The sequence below is a fragment of the Orbicella faveolata genome, unplaced genomic scaffold, assembly GCF_042242905.1.
Source record: "Orbicella faveolata isolate gen_17 unplaced genomic scaffold, um_ofav_v1 contig_13, whole genome shotgun sequence".
NCBI lineage: Eukaryota > Metazoa > Cnidaria > Anthozoa > Scleractinia > Merulinidae > Orbicella > Orbicella faveolata.
This window is the reverse complement of record NW_028301540.1, coordinates 31,380,165-31,402,236: the sequence shown is the minus strand read 5'-3', so window position 1 is coordinate 31,402,236 and position 22,072 is coordinate 31,380,165. Positions and strand designations below refer to the sequence as shown.

Here is a 22,072-nt window from a genome sequence, read left to right as displayed (position 1 = left end):
GTTAATTTTCAACCATAAGAAGACATGAAAGTGAAAGTGAATTTAATTTTAATCTAGCTTCACTGAGAAACATGGTCATTAATAATCGTACACATAATCATCTCTTATACAGCGTTCTAATCTATAAATCAATAAATAACTAACCTTAAATAGTTGTATCGTTCATTTTATATCATACATCTTTGATACAAATAAAAAAAGACCCGACAGTTCTAAGTTAATGCATTCTTCACCCAAGATCTTCACTTTTTTGAGCAAAAGACGACAGCTCTAAGGACGTGAATAGCCTTAGGTTAAGAACGCATTCTTTCAGTTTAGTGTATATCGCCGAACACTGTTCGTCTCGTCCTGGAGGTACAGTCTAACTTCCACTAATATAACGACCACCTCCCTACAACGGCCGCCTTTTTTTTGTCCCGGCGAACAGTCCATATCCTCACTCTTATTTTAACCTCTCTACAACGGCCAACTCTCCACAACGGGAACGGCCACTAACGTGCGTCCCAACTGCCAAAATAGGCCTCTCGACAGCGGCATGTTAATCAACGACTGACGAACGGTGTATTGAAAACCTAATATTTTGTTTTGTAAAAGGACACCAAACTTGATCCGTACCGCGCGTCCGTGCTAAATAAAGCATTAAAAAAAAAAAAAAGAAATGCACCCCTCGAAAAAAAACCAGGTGTCATTACACCCCTGCCTCCACATAACGGCCACCTCTCTACAACGGCCACTATCCTCTGTAGCCAAGGTGGCCGTTGTGGAGAGGTTCGACTGTAAACATAATCCACAATTGTAAATGTCGACGCTTAATCTAACTCTAGGTCAGGGATATTAATGTCACTCCTTCTGGATTAGTTTCCTTCGCAGTCAATTTTCGGACTACTGCAGGATGAAATACTCTTGCGTATCTCCTACACTGCTCTAAGAATTTGCCAACACACGACCCAATTTACATGCACACTTTGGTGGATATCGAGTGGGCGTCTTCATTTCTCCGCACACTGATAAAATCCGACGTAACTCTCTAATCATTTTACACCACACACACAAAAAAGCCGGGCAGTTGTAAATGAAGACACACAATTTATGATAAAGATGGAATGTTGCCACGAGCAAAGGACCAAGAAAAAAATCTGAGTCCCCAACAGGATTCGAGCCCATGACCTCCCAGATACCGGTTGCTGATCCTAATAGTTGCAGAACGCGTGCCACATACGAACCTAGTAAAATGGCCTAGTTCACAGTGAGGCTCTCTGTAGCTCAGTAGTTACGGCACCTAACCGGTATCTGGGAGGGCAACATTTCATCTTTATCATTTATTCATCGAGTTGCAAATTTGCTATCTCACATTTATCACACACATTTTACAACGACTTTAAGCCTATAACACATGAAGAAAGTGACCCTCCGCATGTGATTAGTGCATCATAAGCTGATCGTCCTGACCAGCAACTGCTGAACACTAGCCCTGCATGATTAGCCTTGTAATTCTCCACTTTCTATCTTATATAATCTGTAACATTTTGTTTTATGTACTGATATGCACAACCTAACAAACTCGCGGATAAGCGCAATAAAAGTTCTAAATAAAACTAAACAAAAAAGTGATTAGTCTTTCGTTTAAACCATCAATATGAAGTTGGTATCGTTAATGTCAACCGGCTTTTCTTTTTGTAGAGAAGGGCCGATCTCAATGTCAGCAGTATTTTCAAACGAGGCTGACAGATCTTCTGATTCATTGGAGCTTTCGTAACCAGCGTTTTCTTTTTCTCTGGAAGGTGGTAGCTCATTTTGTAGCGACATTTTTCCAGGGCTCTGCCGTAAAAAATAAACAGAAATATGTTTACTGGAAGCCACTAGGTGGATTTTTGCCTCCGTCAGCCGGTCATGCAGCCCTATTAGTGATTTGGATCCCTAGGTAAATTTACTTGACTACTGAATAATAAGGTAAAACCAGGTAAGATCTGCGTCCGGCCAAACGGCCCACACATTCCGCCGGAGCTTATCCCTGAATATTCCTTTTCCCCTTGGATGGGATGCTAGTTCATCAGAGGGTTAACCCCAGCATTTAATTCGCCGGTACCCATTTATACACCCGGGTGGAGTGAGGCACTGTGAGAGTAGTGTGTTACACAAGAATACAACAAAATGAGCCAGCCTGGGCTTGAACCCAGACCAGTCGATCCGGAGTCCAGCGCTGTGCCTCCACAGTGTTCACCGGGTGCTAGATAAAAATTGTACATTTAACAGTAAAGATATTTCTGTCAAAGATTGCGACACTACGTATCGGGACGATTCCGTTATCGTTAGGGCTCAGGTGCCGTTAGCACGGAGATTACACTTACCAACTTTTTTGGAAGCTCCTCCATTTCTACTTCGTCATGATCAGCGGTCTCCCCACTGAACGTGCCGTCACTGAAAGCAATAAGGTTTCCGACGGTGTCTGAAATGAAAAGAAAAAAAGGTTTGTGAACACGGTATAACAAGTGCCACCTGGAGTCTAGACGATTTTTCTCCAAAAATGCACGTTACATTTGATACATATAATGGTCGATCTCGACATTATATTTGTAGCTTTTGTCTCATACCTCGGCCAGCTGTTGGCGGCAAGATGAGGGCCTGACTGGGATCTACATTCACATAAGGTTGTTCTTCCTTCTGCAGGTCGAATAACTCTTCCCTCAGGGTCTGGAACGAGGGGCGCTCCTCACATTCACGTGACCAGCAGGCGAGCATGATCTGGTAACTAGGGAAGGATCCAGTGAAAACTTATCAGGAGAACGTATATGCTTTACCAGTTCTATCTCAGTTTCAGGTAAAGCAATGATTATTATAAACATTATTATGTTATATCAGGCTATAAACTCGTTTATCAGGCCGAAGACCATTTGAACCTTGCCTACAAATTATTATTTTATAAGCTAATCAACTCAAGGCAGAAGCCAGCGCCAAGCGCGGGAAATCATGTAACGAGCGGCAAGCGCGGGAAATCATGCAACCGACACCAAGCGCGGGAAATCATGTAACGGGCGGCAAGCGCGGGAAATCATGTAACCGACGGCAAGCGCGGGAAATATCTTGTGTACCAAACTCATTTGCGCCTTAGAATCGAGACGAAAACTGGCTTGTGGGACCGTTATTAGAGACAAAACAAAAGATGAGAAGTCATAACGGTACCACAAGGAACTGCGAGACGCGACTCGCCTCAGATTTCTTCTCATTTTCAAAGTGGCTAATTGAAAAGCTTTCATCAAGATAAACTAGAAATAATTAATACTGATTCACAAAGTAGCAACTGAACGTACATTTCATCGGAGCAGTTGTTCGGTTTCTCCATCCGATTTCCTTCCAGAAGAAAGTTTAACAAGTTCATATCGCTAATTGTTGGATAAGGAAATCCACCTTGAAAGAACAGAAAAAGCGGAAGGCAGTTTTAACTGTTGTCCCAACATTAGGTAAAGTCTGCGCACGAGCCAAGTGGCCCATCAGGCCGGAGCTTATCCCGGTTTCTGTAGCATGAAGCGACTAGGAGTATCTATACTCCCCCCTGGATGGGATGCTAGTCCATCGCAGGGTTACCTCCAGCATGAAGTTCGCCGGTACCCATTTATACACCTGGGTGGAGAGAGGCACTGTGAGAGTAAAGTGTCTTGCCCAAGAACACAACACAATGTCTCCGGCCAGGGCTCGAACCCGGACCGCTAGATCCGGAGTCGAGCACACTAACCACGAGGCCACCGCGCCTCCCTGTCCCAACATTAGGAGACACATAATTAACTGATGGCCGACATACGGAACCAGCTAAAATAACACCGTTTAAAAATTGCGTTTTCTGCATCCAGATTAAATAGGTATTAGACCACTAGGTGAAACCTATGAGAGGTTAAAAAGTTGTCAGGTTTTCGTTGTGAAATGAGATGTACACATTTATGAGGACTTAGTTTCTGAAAATTCACAGAAATCCTATTTTACTGCTATGTAGGTTATGTTTCATTCTCCGGTAATGATAGCAGAAAACAAATTACAAAGAAAATTAAAAGCTCGGGGCCGGAAAGCTCAGAACTCTAGCGAACGACTCTGGTTTTTGTGACTTATAACAATACCTGTTACAACTAAATCTCACCTAGCGTGCAAATCTCCCACAAAACAATGCCAAATGCCCATCTGCAACAAACCAAAGAATATAAAAGCGTCAATAGATGCTCAATGTAAACGAGCATGTTAAAAATATCGCGAAACATGGAAAACGAATAGGCCATTTTTGAATTAACTTTAGCCTCTTTCTCAAAGGGAGTCTTGGTGCCAACCTTTCATATAAAATGAGATTTCATTCACATACAAATTTAACTTATTTTCATATGAATGGTTGTGCGCCAGGCCTCGCTTTGACAGAGAGGCTTCTCGGAAAATGGGCTATTCTTATATGATCTTAGATCAGTAATCTTGGCTCATAAGAGAAACACAACGAATAGAAAGATGAGAGATGTACTCACATATCGCTAGCAGTAGAATAGATTCGATCTCGCATAGCCTCCACAGACAACCAGCGTAAGGGAATTTTACCCGTGCTTCTCTTCACATAGATTCCTTCTCTTGAGAGACCGAAGTCAGAAATTTTAAGCACTTTCTCGTCCCCAACGAGAATATTCCTTGCGGCCAAATCTCGGTGAACTATTCCTTTTCCGGAGAGATACGCCTAAAATAAAAACAAACTTCGTTCATTCGGGGAAACAAGTAGATCGAAGAAAACAGAAAAACATACAAACAAAAAAACAAACAAACAACAACAAAAAACTATTGTAAAAAAAGCTCGCTGTTTGCACGAGTGTGTAAGCTTTATTTTAGTTGACAGATCGACACAAGTAACTGGGAAATTCGTTCTTATGTTTTCCAGCGTTCCTCTCGTTTTGTTGTAATAATATTTTAAGGGTGACCTAGTTTTCCGTCAAATTTCATGATAGATCCACATTTCTTCGTGGTCTACCCGGCTTGGCATTTTGTTAGTTGGCAGAGTTAGATCTGAACGATAAAGTAAATGTACAGTAACAGGGATGCTCTTTACCATTCCGTTCGCAATCTGAAAAGCGAAGGACTGGAGCTCAGAAGAGTCCAGTGCGCCATCTAGACTCAGTGCCCGCGTGGGAGAAGCAGTTTGGGCCTTAGAGGCCGCTTTGGAGTCTAACACTGAAAGGAAGAAAACATAAAGGCGGAAATTCATTTTTGGAATAAAAGTCAGAATCAAACAGAATATAAAACTCACAACATTTCTTTGTGTCAAGATCACTAATGGCCCAAGCGTAATTAGCTAATTGGATGATTTAGCTCAGCTAAACATTTTCAGTTTCCTGCTCAATGTTACAATGTGCGCCTACATCCATCGATTCTGTACATCTTGGAATTAGTTGGTGTTAAAAACAGAGAACTAAGAGAGAGTAATATAATCCCACGCAAGAAATACGACTGCCAAATAAGATTAAAATGGAATTTTTGAATGTGAAATTAAGTATCAAGCTACATTTCGTCTTAGTGATCAAAGAACCCTACCGGAATAATCCACCGAAATCCGGCTCGCTATTCCCTGGACGTATTAATTATTTTTTATGAGTCCAGTCAGAGGTCCAATAAATTTTCCCTCCTTTTTAGCGAAGATTTTCTCAATTCGTGTTTACGATACAAAAGAACAAACTCACGTTTAGCTTGCTGTTGAGCAAACTGGTGAAAAAAAGTGTTATATGTACTTGAGAAGATTAGACCGGTGAGAACTCATACCTAGTGTTGTCTGTGTATTGTTCGATTCATCCGTGGTACCCCTTGCTGTATATTGCGCCACTGGAGACTCTGAATATCTCCTGACGGTGCTCAAGGTTTTAAGGCCCTTAATGCTTCCGGATGAGTGTGATCTGTTAAACTTGCAATTGGCCTTCTCGCTGGGTTCAAGAAACCTCTCGTATTTTTTCTGAAAGCAAATGTTAAGAAAATGCGATTTTACAGGAAGGAAAGAGCACACTCACTCTCAAAGCATCAGGTTAAATTCAGGGTTTTGTATTCGGACCTTTACTCTCTGGAAAACATAGCGACGAGTTCTGTTGTTGTTGTTTAAGTGAGTAATGAAAACTAAACTGGTGTACATGAATAATGTTGCTCATTTACTGAAGTTGCCTGAGATTAAAGGTTTAGAGGCTTGGTAAACGAACAACAAAAAATATAAACTGGAGAAAAACAAGACTAAATAACAAAACGAACAACGTTCATTCAGTTAAACGCGCGCAAATGCTTTTATAACGTTATTGATTAATGGAAAAGCGTAGAAACAGAAGAGTTCACCCAAAAAATTTACTGTTACTGTATTTAACATTTTAAGAATAAATTCTTAATAATTTATTATTTATAAAACGAGTAATCGATTGAGTTTTTAAAATGTTATGAGTTTATCAGTTAAAACAAGTTTATTCTTACAATCCAGTTGCTGATAGTGAGTTGTTTGCCCTCCGATTTACATTGTCTTAAAAGTCGACGTTGAATATTAGGCTTGGAGGGGCTTGGTTGTGTGTTCGGTTGCTGCGGCGTTTTCTGGAGCTGGTTAGCAGCCGAGACGGCCTGGAAACGATATGAAATAACACTGATGTTTATCTTGATTGTATATGAACTTAAGCCGTCGTAATTTGTGTTAAATCATCCAACTCGTTAAATGCTATGTGAAACGTTATGTGAAACGGTAAGTGAGACGTTATATGAAACGTTATGTGAAACGGTTTGTGAAAGATTATGTGAAACGAAATGTGAAACGTTATGTGAACCGTTGTGTGAAACGTTATGTGAAACTGGGATAAACATTTAACTCTCTTGTGGAATTAATCATTAATGTCACTAACTAGTTTATTAACCTATCAAGCATAAAGACTCTGCTGGTGAAAAGAAATAGCTCTAAAATTAATTTTAAATTTATTAAAAAGAAATTGTAAATGATTGTTCTAGAAGTTTGTCAGTACATTAAGATTCACTCAGACAATCGTAAATTGTACCATATATTTCAATGCTTGTTACTACTGTAGTTCCTCTGTGCTCAGGATTAGCTGAAATAAGTATCTATAATCCGGCATGTGGTTACGCCGGACCCCACCCCTCTTGGGATTGTTGTTGAATGTTATTACCCAGTACTTACCGTGTCACTAACCGAGGGTACCAGAGGACGATGGGAAGTACTTCCTGGGTAAGTCGTTTCTGAGCCCTCTGTCCGTGATTGAGAGCAGCTAGAATTTTCATGGTTCTTTAAACTTGTTATATCTTCTCCTTGTAGTATACGATATTGTTTCTCAAACTAAAAAAGTAAAGCCCCAAAATATTATTGCAGATCGAATACAAATTGGAACTTGGAGACAGTTTTAAAAGTGTTTTTTTTTGAGCTTAAAGGGTCCGCCACGGGGAATTCGAGTCAGACACTTTCATGAATTACCCAACAATATTATTTCATGAATTGCTCAACACCCCTCTTGAAAATAAAGCTTAATTGGAATTAAATTTTCTTTAATGAATTGCCCAACATCCCTCTTAAAAGCAAAGCTTATATTGCACGTTTGATTCACGAATGCAATCCAATCAGGACAAAGTATGACGCAGTAGTTACCTTAGCCTGGTTTTATAAACTAAGCTCGAGCGACGTCCGTGATCGACCTTAAAATATTCCGCGAAACTGATGATGTAGCTCTTAAAAGATCTTGGTAGCGTCAATAGGTTGGTTTTTTGTTGTCTCTGATTGGCTGTTGCCTTCGCGCGAAAATTTCATAGCGTGCAACAAGCTTTTCAACATCCACACATAATTTTCCTACGTCGAGCGCGGGAAGAATAAGGTTCGCGTGGGAAACTGTGGCGAGTCATTACCGCTTTCCTGAGGTCCCTGAGGTAGTGCAGAAGATCTCCATGTGGGACATACTCCACCACGAGACACAGCGGAGGGTACAGAGTACAGCAACCTAACATGGTCACCACGTTCTCGTGAAGACCAATGGTCTTCATGAAATTGATTTCCATCTTGAAATCCTCGACTTCATCTTCATTAGCTTTATCTAAAGAAAGACAAGAGAGATACAAGATGCGATTGTGTTTGATTTTACAGTTGTTTAGTAGCCTATTTTGAATGTTTTTTCTTCTTGTTTTTATGAGGTAGTCGCATTTCTGCCTATGCACCAACTTAGCGCCAGGGGACAGGTGAAGTCGCATTTCTGCGTAAGTGATCTCTGTATTAGACATAAGCGGGAGAGTGAGTTTTCTGTTCTGGAACGTTTCTATAAAGGGTTAGAGACTGTGTTTTGGATCTAGGAATATTTTTTAAGTTCTCAAATTAAGCTATAAACGATGACTAAATTTTATCTACTTGGAGCAGAAATTTCGCTGCTCAGTGTATTGGAATGATGGAGATTCTCCTGCTTCCAGAACACGCCAAAACGACAGTCGTACGTTTCGCCATATTCATCACGGCTTGCAAGAGAGAAAGCTCCTGTCTTTCGAGTTGTCAATCTGCTCCTCTCATAAGAACACTCGCAGTCACACGATGGCCAACTCCCAATGTGGAGACAGCGTGACTAAGTGGTTAGGGCGCCGGACTTGAAATCCGGAGTTAGCGGGTTCAAGTCCCGCTCTGATCACTATTGAAGCTGGAATTGTTTCTCGGTAGACCCTAATACAACTCCTCGGTCATGCTTGTGATGACCAACTGGTCTGCCTCCCGCCAGTTGAGAATTTTAAGCCTATTTTGTTTATTTGAGATATTTTTTTTCAGTTTAAGTGGTATGCCTCAAAACTAGCTAGGTAAACGTATTTAACACGGTAAAAATTTCTGAAACATTCAACGTTGAACGTTTTTAGCATTTAACATAACTAACCATTGAGTACTTTGACGGCCACAAGGCTTGTATCTTGATCAGTGTCACCCATACCGTAAGCTTCTGCTAAGAAAACTTTACCGAAAGCTCCTTTACCGAGCACTCGCTTGAGCTCCAGCCTGTGAAAACCAAACTCAAACTCGTCCGCCTCCCCTGTCTCCACTGCTTCCTGGATGCGCTGCTCGACATAAGCTGGATTTAGTTCCAGGCCTCCTTCGGACTTGGGGGGTAGGTTCACCGCAAGATTAAACCTGAAAAAAAAAGAGCTCTTCGTTATTGATAGATTCCTTTTACAAAACCAAAGAGAAAATATGTTTGCAATTCACAAGGACAAATTGAACCAAATGGGCATTATGTCAAAAGGGCAAAGTGACATGGGTACATGAAAATGACAGTTTGCGCAATATAAATGTTCTGACTGTGCTTTTTTGCCACCTCGCCCGGAAAGGAAGCCATTTCATCGCAGGTTTGCGCTAAGCATGTCAGGTAGCCCTAGCAATACGCCCGAACACACCTGTAGGATGGGTTTACCATAATCTTTTTAATAAACAGTAGCACTTAAAACCCAGTAAAAGATTCGAATTTCCACAGAGTGAGGTAAAATTCCATTCTATAGCTACTCGACAGAAGTATAAAAAAAATTCAATTTCCCAGAATTGTGTAGGTAGAAACAATGAGAAATGGTAAAATGTCTGTTACCTGTCATAACCATTAGCATACGGGCTTGACGAAACATCGCTAAGATTTCCTCTATAATTATTGCGGTCGTCCAAGTGGTCTGCGAGGCGCTGAAGCCCTGTGGGGGCCCTGTGCAGACGAGAGGGCATCTTGTGCTTACGGTAGTACCACAGGAAACCTAGCAGCAGCAGTCCTACCATCAAAAATAGGACAATTGGTACGGTGATGGCCGCGACAGTGGCCGACGACATTCCTGTTTCAGTCAAGATGACCGTGCAAAGAAAGATAGGCAGAGGGATAAAGATTGGTGATTAGTATACGTAATAGCAATTAAGGATTTACAGTGTGAGTGATGTTTGTAAATCTTTAATTCCTCGAGCACTTCCTACGATTACTCGATTATTATATTATTTGACTGAGAAAATTTTTACGAACATGCGCGCGTTAATTTGCACTGCACTAAATATTAACAATCCGCCTGCTTTCAGCCAATCACAATGAAGTAATTTTCTTGATCATATAATAAATGAAGTAACAGACCAATTCAACCCGCTTCAGTCAGTTTTCCCCTCCTCCGTTTTTGAACAAGTCAAATCATTGCTCGAAATTCAGTGTTTGTATTGTAATCCGATACGTGCAAGTAAGTTTTGAGCAAAATTTTGGGAAAATGTATTGAAATATTGAAGTTTAACTACAGAAATAAAACAAGTAATATACAGTACACCTTGAGATATTTGGAAAAGAAAAATGTTCGATTAAGCTTTCAAGACAATGGAGATTCACTGGAAAGAGCAGTGATGTTGCCTTTTCTGTTTCCCATATATTTTTCTGTACATTAGCAGATGAAGTTTGACTTGCTCTTACAGAGAAATGCCTGTATATGGCCTTGGCAACATTACGAGTAAGAGGGTAGAAAACGCGCAAGCCTGGGCATCAGGCTGTGGGAACTCCATAATGGAGACGAAAGCTTCGGAGAAAATCAAATTGGAGCATGCACTCTCCCTTTGCAACTTAGTGGCTCACTTCGTTCCGTCATTCCAGTCATAAGTATTTTTTCCCCCAGATTTTTACGTTATTTTTTCACGAAATACAAAAATACATACCTCTTCCTGTGGCACTAAGGACGGTCGGGACAGTCGTCGGGACAGTCGTCGGGACAGTTGTCGGAACTGTAGTCGGGACAGTCATCGGGACCGTGATCGGGACGGTGGTCGGGACGGTGGTCGGGATAATGCGGGCTGTATAGATATTCGAAACAATAAGTTCTTTGAAATTGATTTCGCGATAAAAGCTAACGCTGTATGTTAATTGGTCGAAGCGTCGTTCTTTTATAGCTTTATTTTTTTGTCACGAAATGTATAGAAAAGTTCTAAGATGACTTCTCAAAATAAAATGGATTCCACAGAAGTTAAACTTTGCCGGAAAACTCTTCTTTGTTATAACGATCTCACTGTTGGAAACTCTTAGCTAATGGTACTTAGCAAGATCGATATTTTTGCGCAATTAATGATCTTACCATAAAATTCTTGCCACTCTCTAGGTGATAGTTCACACCCACTGCTGTCAAATGCGGAAACCTATGTGAAACACAAACAAATGAGTCTGCCTGTATTAGCATGGTTGACCTTTATAACCAATTTAGAGCTGGTGATGTAAAATTAACCACCATTCATTATTTCAAAAAAAAAAAAAAATGCATCGATCTTTAGCTGACGCTCGCAAGTTCTGTGACTTGGTACAACGGTTTTAAAAAATAATTTCCCGACCAAGCACCAGTACAAAATCAAGACTAGCAAGTTTCGAGATGATTCCTCACTGCCCACGGAGAGTACCACATGAAAGGACTGCTCAATAGCTTTTATTTGAATGGTCTCACAGTAGGGTTTCATCCATAGACTTAAAAGTTAGAACCACCTTGTACAGCATAATAAACAGTACCACATGAAAGGACTGCTCAATAGCTTTTATTTGAATGGTCACACACTAGGGTTTCATCCATGGACTTAAAAGTTGGAACCACCTTGTACAGCATAATAAACAGTAGCACATGAAAGGACTGCTCGATAGCTTTGTTTTGAATGGTCACCCTGGAAGGATTTATCCACGACAAACTTAAAAGCTAGCGCTAGTGCTACTTTTTTAAAAATTTAGATTTATATTTTACAGCATAACAAGCAGTATGAACGAACGAACGAACTGCTCCAACGTTAACTTATAACTGAAACAGACGTGTTATATTTCAGTAAAACTTCTAAAAACTGCAGGAGGGTTGACTCTGGAGTGAACATCTTAAGTACTTACACTAACATGGTGTTTCCTGTCTTTAGTCAGGTTTTGAAAGGGAAAGCTGTAGGTGGTTTTCTGAAAGCCAAGAAAGCAAATAAAGCCTATCATGAACTTTGAGTGAAATGTTTAAATACGAATTTATAAAACTGATTTCGAGAATCATCTTTGGACGACTGCGATAAATCTTGCCCTTAGTTCGTATTGCTTGTAGCCTTTTGAAGGATGAGGCGCGCAGGGAGTGGTGGTGGGGGGGGGGGGGGGAGTGGGAAGTGGGCGTAAAGTGCTAATCATATCATATGGCTTCGTGAAACGAGATAAAAGTTACGATCGATTGGCATCTGCTGCTCATCAGAAAGAGACAAGACTCGAGAGAGCAATGGAACTCAAGCATCGATAGAAAAAGGTTTCTTCGGCATGAAAATAATCCCCAGAGTATATGCCGGAATAATATACCCTCCTTCCAGTTAGCTCTCCCACTTCAGCTAAGTAAACGAACTTCAGCTTCAACTTGCTGGTCATTGTAGATCTTCTGATTGCGGTGTATATTTTGTAGCTGTTATTGAGTATCGATAATGATCCCTTATGAAGCCTATATATGTCTCATTTTGAACAGACTTTTAAGATGACTATTCGGGGGCACCAAAATAAATTAACAAATCTTACCACTCCATTAGCAAGAACTATCTCTTTTCGCAGACCGACTATAGAAGGACAATCAACACATGATATGACAAGCCTGAAGAAAATAAATGAGTTAAAAACTTTTAACAATTTACTCGCGTTTCCTCTCCGGGGAGAAAACTCCCAAATAAAAAGGACGGGGGAGCTCATCGTACCATTTAGGGGGAGAAAAATCGCTTTTGGTCCCCCATGGGGTGTTCAGCCTCAAAAGGTCCGAAGTAGGAGCTTTCGCAGTACCTTTTAGGGTATTGAGCCGAAAAATTATGACAGGAGATAATGTGTTGTTTTAGAATTGGTACCACTTAGCGGCGAAAACATTTCAAGCCACGCCCACAAAATAGGATCTTGATAGCCCTTGTGGATTTTTTTCAAAACTTCCAGCGAGCAACCTCGTCCTTTTTATATGAGCGTACCCCCCGGGAAATTTTCTCGTAAAACCTAATCACCTAATAATAAGAGCTCAACTCACTTGAAGAATGCAGGTTGCTTTTTCCATGCCTGAATACTCCAGGTCACGTTAACCGTTGTCCTATTAATGCCGCTTTGTTCTCTAACATGAGTATCAATGTATTTAGACTTCTCCAGTGATGGTCTTGAGCGTTCTAAAAAAATATATCAGTAAAAGATCATCAGAATATAAAATGCAATTGCTACCATGAGAAGAACTGCATTTGCTTTGGATGCATTTATTTCTGTAACAATGATCAATACAAGCTAGAAGCTAAGCTGACTCATGCTCAGTCGTCTCTCGACGGGTCAGCGGCGACAGTCGAGAAAGTCGGGATGAAACTCCTCGCGCTCGCGCTTCCTTCGTTAACATTCAATAAACTCAAGAGAGACTGGGAACGAGTGAGAGTTAGAGGAGTCAAGGAGAACATGCGTGAGTTAATCTAACCCTGTTTCTGAAAATGTTTAGATGGAACATGACGTTATGGACCGTTGTAGATACTTACCATCACAGCCGCAAAACCCGTGGATACATTCTGAAATGAAATCAAAGTTTAAATCGTGTCACAGCTCATTTTAATTCTGAATAACGTGAGGCCGGTTACGGTGATTCAAATAGCAATTTTGTAGTTAAAGAAAAATTTCGCGCCTTAAACACTAGCTACCCTTATTTTCGACTAAAAACAAACGTTATGCCGAAAACCGAAAGCATAATGTTATTTAATCGCGAGGCATTTCCTATGTCTTATCAGTTTACGGGTTGTGCTCTAATCTGGTAACAATGGAAGTCTCCTGTCCAATGAAAAATGGGCGCGTGACACAGTAAGGTACAAAAGGTTGGTTATCTCGTACACGCGGCCCCCTTCTACTATTGCCATCATCGCAAGAAGAACTTTTCTGCCATTTAGCTTTCAGACGTATTTATTCTTTTTCCCTCCTCTTCACCGGTCACCGACCCGCAGACTGTCAACATATCTTATGTAGTATTTTATTTTAGTTTTAACTGGTGGCGAAAGTTTTAACCCCACCTTTCCTGAGGAGATTTTAATCTTTGTTTGTAACCTTAGCTTCAATTAAACTCGTCACATTTGTGGCCATTTATCCCGAACGATTTGTTTCTATGGTCGTCTACCCATCTCTTCAGCAAACTAGTGCGACGCCTTGCGGAGCTCTCGATGTCTTAATGTTTGCAAATGACTCAAGATAAAAAGTAATCAACAAAAAAGTGTACGTACTTGGGATGTTAAAAGTTGTCAAAGTTGTGAACGTATCCACAAATTGTAAATATAACTGTAAAACAAGAGAGAAGATCAAGAATAAACGTTTAATCGCGCACTGATCGAATTTGCCAAGCTTGAGTTGTCATCCATGCCGGGATGGTAGCGGACCAAGGTTGAAGGGGGAGGGGGGGGGGGGGGGAGACTCCAGTATGAAAAAGTCGGAGATGTTCCTCGAAAAATTTGAATTAAACCCCTAAAAGAGATCAATCTGGGCGTGGCTAAGGCTTTATTTGACTCCCTAAAGGTACTACTTAAAACGGAATAGGCTCAATTATCAGCCGCTGTCATCATCATCATCATTTTATTTCTTGATCAAATCTACATTTTACAGTTGGACTGGCCCGCGAATAGCTATGCTAGTCTAGCCAGCTGTTCAAGAAAGGGGCCCGCTGCAGAAATCGATCTAGCGTAAAAACGCAAATAATAGCGTTTTTTATTATCATTTCTTCGAGTGCATCCTAAAAGAAATAGTGGCATTTCGTCACCAACACCCGAAGTGAGACCAAAATCCTTGATTTCCACCCCTAAGCGAGATGACGAGCATCCTCGACCTTTTCATATGAGAGCCCCACCCCCCCCCCCCCCCACCCCCCGCACCCGGAACTACGCTATGGATAGGGAATTCGTATGCACACTTTGATACACTAGGTTAAGAAGAGCCTGTTGGAGCTGGATTCACTCATGTCCAAACACAACATTAAAAACGATTTTAAGACTGGTAATGATCTTTGCAACAAATGACACTAACCTTTACTTCGTAACGACATCCAAAATAAAACCCGTTTTCCAACGGCTCATCGTAACTGGTAGCCTTTAGAATGCGTGTGAGAAGACAAAAAACCTCAGTTAATCAAAATAAAAGCAACTTATTCAAAGTTCTGAAATCTGCTAACGTACCAACACAAATACTGCCATCCTATTGGTATTTATCCTGAGATTCCCATACAAACGCTGTAGTTTCGCGCGTTGCCTACCTGTCAAGATGGCTTCCAAAACCGTGATAAGGTCCATTACTTTTTTCCCTTTTTTAAAATAATAATAAGAAAACTCTCTTGAAATTACCGGATGTTCAGGATAAGTATCAATGAAATAGTCCCGAAGACCAAAGATGAAGCAGTACTGCGGCTGATCATTAGGAAGCGTGATCTCAAGGGTGATGAAGTCTTTCTCTAGGTGGGTGTGTACGTCTGCGAGGGTATAAGAAGAAAAAATTACATGACACGATTTGATACGACATGACATGACATGACGTGATGCGACATGACATGGCATGGTATGGCATAATATGACGTGATGTGATGGCATGACATGACATGACGTGACTCAGTGATGTGGTGGGACGTGACGTGATGTGAAACGAGATGAAATGAACTGCAACGTGACGGAACGTGAACTATCACAATTATACAACCAAACTCAGGGCAGGCTTTGATTGTAAAATGAAAATCAAAACTTCATGGTCACATCTGGCAAATTGCAGCAAACGTAAACAATGAAAAACACTAATCCGAAGTCAAAGAGAAAGCATGCGTGCTGCCGGCGTGCTGCCTAACGCCTGCGCATAATGCGCGCCACACAGTTACTGACTTCATCAATTTTAATTTCATCTCGATTCCTGATTAGTTAAAAAATGTTTTCTCTAATTGGATAGAAGAGGATTTATTACTTTTTAACCAATCATAGCTGCGTATGCTTATTACTGTGAAGTTACGTAACGCAACACAATGCAAAGTAACGCAAAGTAACGCAACGTGACGCAAAGTAACACCGGAAAGACATTTCACGACATGCTCTAATCTTAACCCACGACAGAGTATACCATGATAACATTTAACGTACCGTGAGGTAAATCCCAGTGAATGATGGTTGAAATGTTGGGTTTTTCAAGTCGGATCGGCGACACTCTAAAGCTGACGCGAACGTTAAACACTGGGCACGGATTTAACAAGCTCTTATTATGATAGTTTTCCGTTCTTTCACAAGAACCTGTCGAAAATTTAAAAGAAAATAATAAATGAGTAAGTGAAAGAGTTTGGGATGTGTTAGACGCGCGTTAGGCTCGATTACCAGCCGCTGTCCGGATAAGGAGCCTGCACTCCTCCTTCTCCGCCTCGGACCGGACTCCAGAGTCTATCTCCTCCGCAGAGGCTCAAAGGGCCTTTTTCGGGTGGGAAGAATCCGCTGAGCGCTGTGAATGCAGGCCCAGGGCTACGTGAAGGGCGACTGTCAGATCCATTGGATTGTGCGCCTGCACTCAGCGGATTTCCAGAACGAACCTACTGAAAGAACTTTCGAACCTCTACGTAGCAGAGAGGGGACGCGTACCAGGCCTCTGAGAAAGAATTCGCTTTGCAGCTTTAGCCTGGCATGAGCTCACGATCCGGTCCCAGTGTGCTCAGCGTCAAAGTCAATGTTTAACTTTCCAATTAAATTCCCTTGCCCCAGGATTTAAATCATCCGGCTACACATTTCCGTTAGCAGGCCTGAAAGATCATGTAAAAACAGTCCTTTGCAAGAAATGAATTTCTAGTTACATGGGTATCTGTAAACGCAAATTTTATGAGGCTCAGAACTTACTGTTTGTTGTATATAGAGGACTTGGTGATGAGAAGTTCGAAGTCCCTTGGAGTGCAACCACTGCCAAACGGAACGAGAAGTTTGTCTTGGTGACGAATTCTTCCGGGATGGTGAAATTCGTGTTTGTCGTCTGGAAGGTGATCAAAGTTGACAATATGTGAGTAAATTTAGTTTACAATTTATGTCGTCTAGTAAATATGTCCAATCCGAGATTCGCAATAGGGTTCACTGATAAAAATATTGCATGTTTGTTATATGTCGTGAGTGACAAAATCTGAGTTCCGGCAGGATTCGAACCCGTGACCTCCCCGCCAGGGCTCTCAGACCAGTGATCTACAGAGAGACTCGCGATGAACTATGATCAACTTCGCAAGAATTCAAAACTAGCCATGGAGTCTAACTCGGCCAGGTGTTTTTAGAGTTTTCTGTATGGAACGTAACCTAGTTCAAGCTGCAATACTTCCAGTGGCCTCCACTAAAGGTAAATGGCCGTAAACAACTTCTCTTAGGATCGAAAATCACAGGAATTCTACGTTTCGTCATGGCGGAAAGATACAGGTAGTTTTTACCCTTTTTGCCTATTTCCATAAGTCCTTTCTAAAAATCATTTTCAATGCTCTCCAACCTGTGATGGTGATTACTCCAGAAGCTGATCTAATTTGTTAAAACCGGGTTCTTTTTCAGGCATTTTGAAATCAAAGGGGCAAGGATTTGTAAAGATTGTTTATGTACTATACCAAAAACAGAGAAAAAGCTCTAGTAAAAGATAAAAAAATAGATTACCGTGTGATATTTCTGTATGAGGGGCAAGATGACAAATGGGTCAGTGATGTTCTCATGGCGAGTAACTTCCAGAACATAAACAACTGGCGAAGCGTTGTATTTGATTTCATTGTAATTTCTCCAGTCCAGGGTGAATGTAAAGTACCCGGATGAAAGCAACACAGGTTCATCTGGTGTCGGCGGTGATACAGTGATGACGTTGGTAGTGATGTTGTTGCCTACAGAAGGTTCAAAGCAAAGTTTTAAAACTAACGTAAACACATGTATCTTGAGACTGACAAATGTGCTTTGGTCTTCATCTTCATCGTTGAGTTTACAATCTTCTCGGTAGACTTTGTACTCACTAACCTGAGTATATATTTAGCAACTGAAGACAAGTGTCATTACAAAGCTGAGGTTCGTCTGGAATCTGAAGAAGACAAAAGATAGGACAACAATAAGTCTAGCAATAAGAATATTAAAATTTTTGTTTCTCCTTGTTTGAGTCGGATGTACTGCCGTCACTGCCCTCCGGTGCAAGAGAACAAAAATACTATCTTTTCTTTTGCCTGCTTTTTTGCTTGCACCAGTGCTTGGGTCGTCCTGGTTTCCAAGACTTTAGAACGCAGAGTTAAACTTAGGCTTTTCAAAAAGGGGTTACTGATCTTTCTTTGTGTGTGCGCGGCGTTGCATTTCGTCAAAGGTAATTTGTTTAAAAACGTAATTTAGTTACTGATCTAATTTACATAACCATGTCAATCATGAACAACGATGTCCATTATTGTCAATTATACCTAGGGACACGACATCAACTGGTATCGATGGAAAGCATATTAGACGAGAACTTTGAAATCTTAGTAGACTTAAAGACCGTCTTGGACAAGTTTTATAGTTCCCAGGTGTTAAAAATGATATTTTCCTGTAAAATATATCAAATATTTTCACTGAAATCCATGTCATGGTCACTGGACATGACGATATTAAACAAATTCCATGTTATTTTTTGATGGGTTCCAATTCTGAAAATCGTGATAACAACGAAAGATTTTTGGGTTCTCAATGCAAGACAAGTTTTTTCACTTCTAAGGAACAATTCAAGAAACTGGTAGTCATTGTGTTTTTGAGAATTTTTGAATCATATGCCTGTACACAGACCGAAGTTTACATGTACCCTTTACATAGTTGATGTAGTATATTTTAGGTGCGCAAACTATAGTCGCTAAACCGGGCTGACTAAATTCGCCGCGTACAATTTTTACAGAAATGGATAATCGCTTTTAATACTTTTGCATATTGTTCTACGCTGAAGTCTTCAAAACAAGCGTGATTTTGCTAATTTTTGTATGCGCGTTGCAGAAATATCGGAACATCCTTTAGCAAGTTTGAAAATGTCTGCTGGGTTCCAGTCACGGTTTAATACTTTTGCATATTGTTCTACATTAAAGTCTTCAAAACAAGCGTGATTTTGCTAATTTTCATTATATGTGCGTAGTAGCAATATCGGAATGTGCCTTAACAAGTTTGAAAATATTTGCTAGGTTTGAGTCATGGCAGCAAGACCAGGTTACTTAAGATTGGCTAATTCGCAAGACAAGAGTTTCAAAATGTTCAAATGTCGAGATTTAATTTCAATCAATTTGCCCGTTCTGGTACAGTTAGCATACACATATAAGACATTTCATTTACTTTCAAGACAGTGACCGCATACCTTAGAAACACAGCTCTCGAAACATTGCGTTGATCTTTCACAAGATCCGCATCCAAACGCGGTGATGAACAATAAAACCAAGCAAATCACCGCTGCCATGACTTCCCTGTGCGAGAAAAGAAAACAGAAACGATTAGGTAACAATGAATTGAAAATTTGAAAGCGTTTCAGGTTTACATTGTTTACCCAATGCGTGCCACGGTGAAGTATATGTTAGTGACCTATCCTTGACCATCCATGTTACGGCTAGAAAACTTTTAGTCGCGTGAGTCCAAACCACAAGAGCTAACCACTTCTCTGAATATCGTTTTCAGACATGCTCTGTAGCGAAGTTTCACTTGACTAAAAAGTGGCGAATAATTCGCGCATCAATCAAAACAGATATTTATCCAAAGTCAATAACATCAATACTACAATTGCGTCTACTAAATTTTGGATTAAAAGATCTTTACCAGCGGCGAGTACGAGGAAGACCTAATGAAGGTCTCTCTCAGCTATAGCTTGTGACACGAAATGTTCACGGAACAATCGATGGCGGACGTGGAGTAGTTGACGAACAGCGCAAGTGTGTCACGTATTCGTGGTGAATAGAAAATTAGCTCTTCGTATTCAATAAGTTCTGTTCCAGTGACTTTCAGGAATTTTGTGGTGTTATGAGCTTCCGCCCCTCCAAAATATTACCCCCCTTCGCTCTACCCCACCCCAGTCCACTTACAAAATACGCGCGAAAATCCTGAACGCGGCCACTTGGAATGAGAAGTTTACGCAAACTGAAGATGCGATAATTTTTATGGCTATCGGTGACATGGAAAAAAAGTTTCAGTCTTGGTCAAACCAAGAAAATTTTAAGAGAATCTTATAATACTATTAATGAAAATTTTTAGGTAGAGTTAATACAGTGTCCCCAGTTAGCCCACATGGGCTAAATACATTGACACTTAAATTTTGCCGTTCAATATTCCCTACTGACATAAACTATTTTTGCAAGACTATGACTAAATAAAACATAGCTGGCATAATTTACCCACGCAGCGCAATATCGTTGCGTTCTCATGAAAACATTGTCATCAACAAGGGATATCAATACCGAATTAAACAAGCTAGAGGACAACACATTCGGCTGATAACCAACGAGCTGAACGTGGCCAACAAAATCACGCAGTACGGTGGTTTAATCATGCGCTTTATACAGCTTGATACATTTCTTTGCCAAGCGGGTTGCAGACCAGCAATGTGAAATAACCAAATTTTGTCTTATTTATCGTGAGAACGTGCAAAACGCACGTCTTTCAAGGCTGTGGTCTTTACATATTATACTACAACTGAGAAATCTGAAAACAAACTGAATTCATAAACGCAAGGTGGTTAAGCGGAATATTTTGAAAACTCTTTTCTAATTGACGTTTCTGTCAACGTTGTTAGCTGCTTCACTCCCTAATGTTTAGTCTCGGTTCTTTTTTCTTTTTTTACTAAATGTCCTGTGTTTAACGCCCAGCTCAAAACGTCACTTGAAATTCTCACAGCGTGGAATGCATCAAAAGACGCACGCAAAGCTGTATCTAATATTTTCATTGAATGCAAGGATTTATTTTTCCCAACATTAGCTGTTAGACTTATACAAAACCTTGACAATGTAATGCATGACTCTCTAAATATTTGACTCCGTACAAGGTAAATGGCGGGGTCTTTGAAGTGATGTAAAATGCGCGAAGAGCACATTTCTTGGTTTACTTAAATTAGAAGGTTGAAAATTTCTTTAGTTTCGACTGGATATTACGAAACGTTCAAACTATGCTGACTAATGTAATATATACCATCACTTAACGTCAGTTTAACTCGTAGCTTTTTCACAATAGGTTCGGTCGGAAAATTATTCGCTCGCCAGCAAATACGGCTATACAATAAATGTTGCAAACATGCCTTACCTAGCTTAGGTAACAAATATGGAAGTTGCCAAATCGACGGAGTCTTTGGCCCCGTGTCTGTGTCAGCCTTAGCTCGGATTTTCCGCGTTTTTGAAATGCGATCCAAAACACTTTAAGGAAATTTTGAAACATTTACACAAACTATATAAGGTAATTGACACATCTGTGACGTCACAAGTTAAACCCACGCAGTCACTGTTTTCCGCTCTCAAACAAGGTTTTAATGTGACTGAGCCTTTTGACTGAAACAAAGCAAAATGTCTAGACCTAACGACCACTTTTTTTTTTGATCTCTGAATAAGTTGTTTTGATTTATAAATAGTTCTTGAGCTCGAGGGAGCCTAGCAAAGTCGATTTGGTTTTTCATTATCACTGACTTTAAACTACCACTTGTCAAACCAATGGCCTCTTTTATACTGTATCGTCGTATCTAGTCACTGTAACCTAGCAACCATTTTTCTCTTCTCACTCGCTTCAACCTCGCCGAATAACTTGGAAAATTAGAAGGCGAGGGAAAGAGCTAGAGTTTACGGCCTACATGAGTAAACATATTAAGATGCTAACATGCTAGCAGATATAAATAAAACAACAAGGCGTTTTCTCTCCTTTAATATTAAACACAGTTTAAATTTCCATATAGATATAAGAAGCGTGTCAGGGTCCACGCAGACTAGAGAAGTGTTTCCGTTTTAAAATAAGTCTGTGATGTTAAACATGAAAGCATATACAGCCTAGAACGAATAATCGATAAGAGGAAAAAACTCCAATTTGCTCAACTCTGTTAACACGGTCGAAGGGGAACCTTTCATTCCTTATCTCACCATGCAAATAAAATGCTTCTATTGT

General features: G+C 40.5%; 1 protein-coding gene across 7 annotated transcripts in view; it reads right to left on the bottom strand.

Annotated features, from left to right (window-relative positions):
• Positions 1 to 31: 31 nt before the first annotated feature.
• LOC110062511 (uncharacterized) overlaps positions 32 to 22,072 on the bottom strand; it is a 29,299-nt gene continuing 7,258 nt past the window's right edge. For 3 of the 7 annotated variants that reach the window (XM_089285445.1, XM_089285446.1, XM_089285447.1), the window contains 27 exons: positions 19,302 to 19,407; positions 17,963 to 18,023; positions 17,615 to 17,832; positions 16,832 to 16,961; positions 16,094 to 16,240; positions 15,317 to 15,441; positions 15,003 to 15,065; positions 14,210 to 14,264; positions 13,481 to 13,510; positions 12,997 to 13,129; positions 12,510 to 12,582; positions 11,862 to 11,921; positions 11,077 to 11,137; positions 10,664 to 10,798; positions 9,582 to 9,813; positions 8,883 to 9,133; positions 7,882 to 8,066; positions 7,166 to 7,321; positions 6,460 to 6,600; positions 5,773 to 5,959; positions 5,066 to 5,187; positions 4,497 to 4,699; positions 4,127 to 4,167; positions 3,309 to 3,405; positions 2,592 to 2,749; positions 2,349 to 2,446; positions 32 to 1,818 (listed from right to left, as the gene is read on the bottom strand). In XM_089285445.1, coding sequence (XP_089141571.1) covers positions 1,624 to 1,818; positions 2,349 to 2,446; positions 2,592 to 2,749; positions 3,309 to 3,405; positions 4,127 to 4,167; positions 4,497 to 4,699; positions 5,066 to 5,187; positions 5,773 to 5,959; positions 6,460 to 6,600; positions 7,166 to 7,321; positions 7,882 to 8,066; positions 8,883 to 9,133; positions 9,582 to 9,813; positions 10,664 to 10,798; positions 11,077 to 11,137; positions 11,862 to 11,921; positions 12,510 to 12,582; positions 12,997 to 13,129; positions 13,481 to 13,510; positions 14,210 to 14,264; positions 15,003 to 15,065; positions 15,317 to 15,441; positions 16,094 to 16,240; positions 16,832 to 16,961; positions 17,615 to 17,832; positions 17,963 to 18,023; positions 19,302 to 19,400 — 3,456 coding nt within the window. In that variant the 5' untranslated portion in view covers positions 19,401 to 19,407 and the 3' untranslated portion in view covers positions 32 to 1,623. Of the gene's footprint in view, positions 1,819 to 2,348; positions 2,447 to 2,591; positions 2,750 to 3,308; positions 3,406 to 4,126; positions 4,168 to 4,496; positions 4,700 to 5,065; positions 5,188 to 5,772; positions 5,960 to 6,459; positions 6,601 to 7,165; positions 7,322 to 7,881; positions 8,067 to 8,882; positions 9,134 to 9,581; positions 9,814 to 10,663; positions 10,799 to 11,076; positions 11,138 to 11,861; positions 11,922 to 12,509; positions 12,583 to 12,996; positions 13,130 to 13,480; positions 13,511 to 14,209; positions 14,265 to 15,002; positions 15,066 to 15,316; positions 15,442 to 16,093; positions 16,241 to 16,831; positions 16,962 to 17,614; positions 17,833 to 17,962; positions 18,024 to 19,301; positions 19,408 to 19,487; positions 19,644 to 19,753; positions 19,983 to 21,226; positions 21,323 to 22,072 lie in introns of those variants that run through there. The other 4 variants (XM_089285449.1, XM_089285450.1, XM_089285448.1 and 1 more) reach the window with 4 other exon arrangements.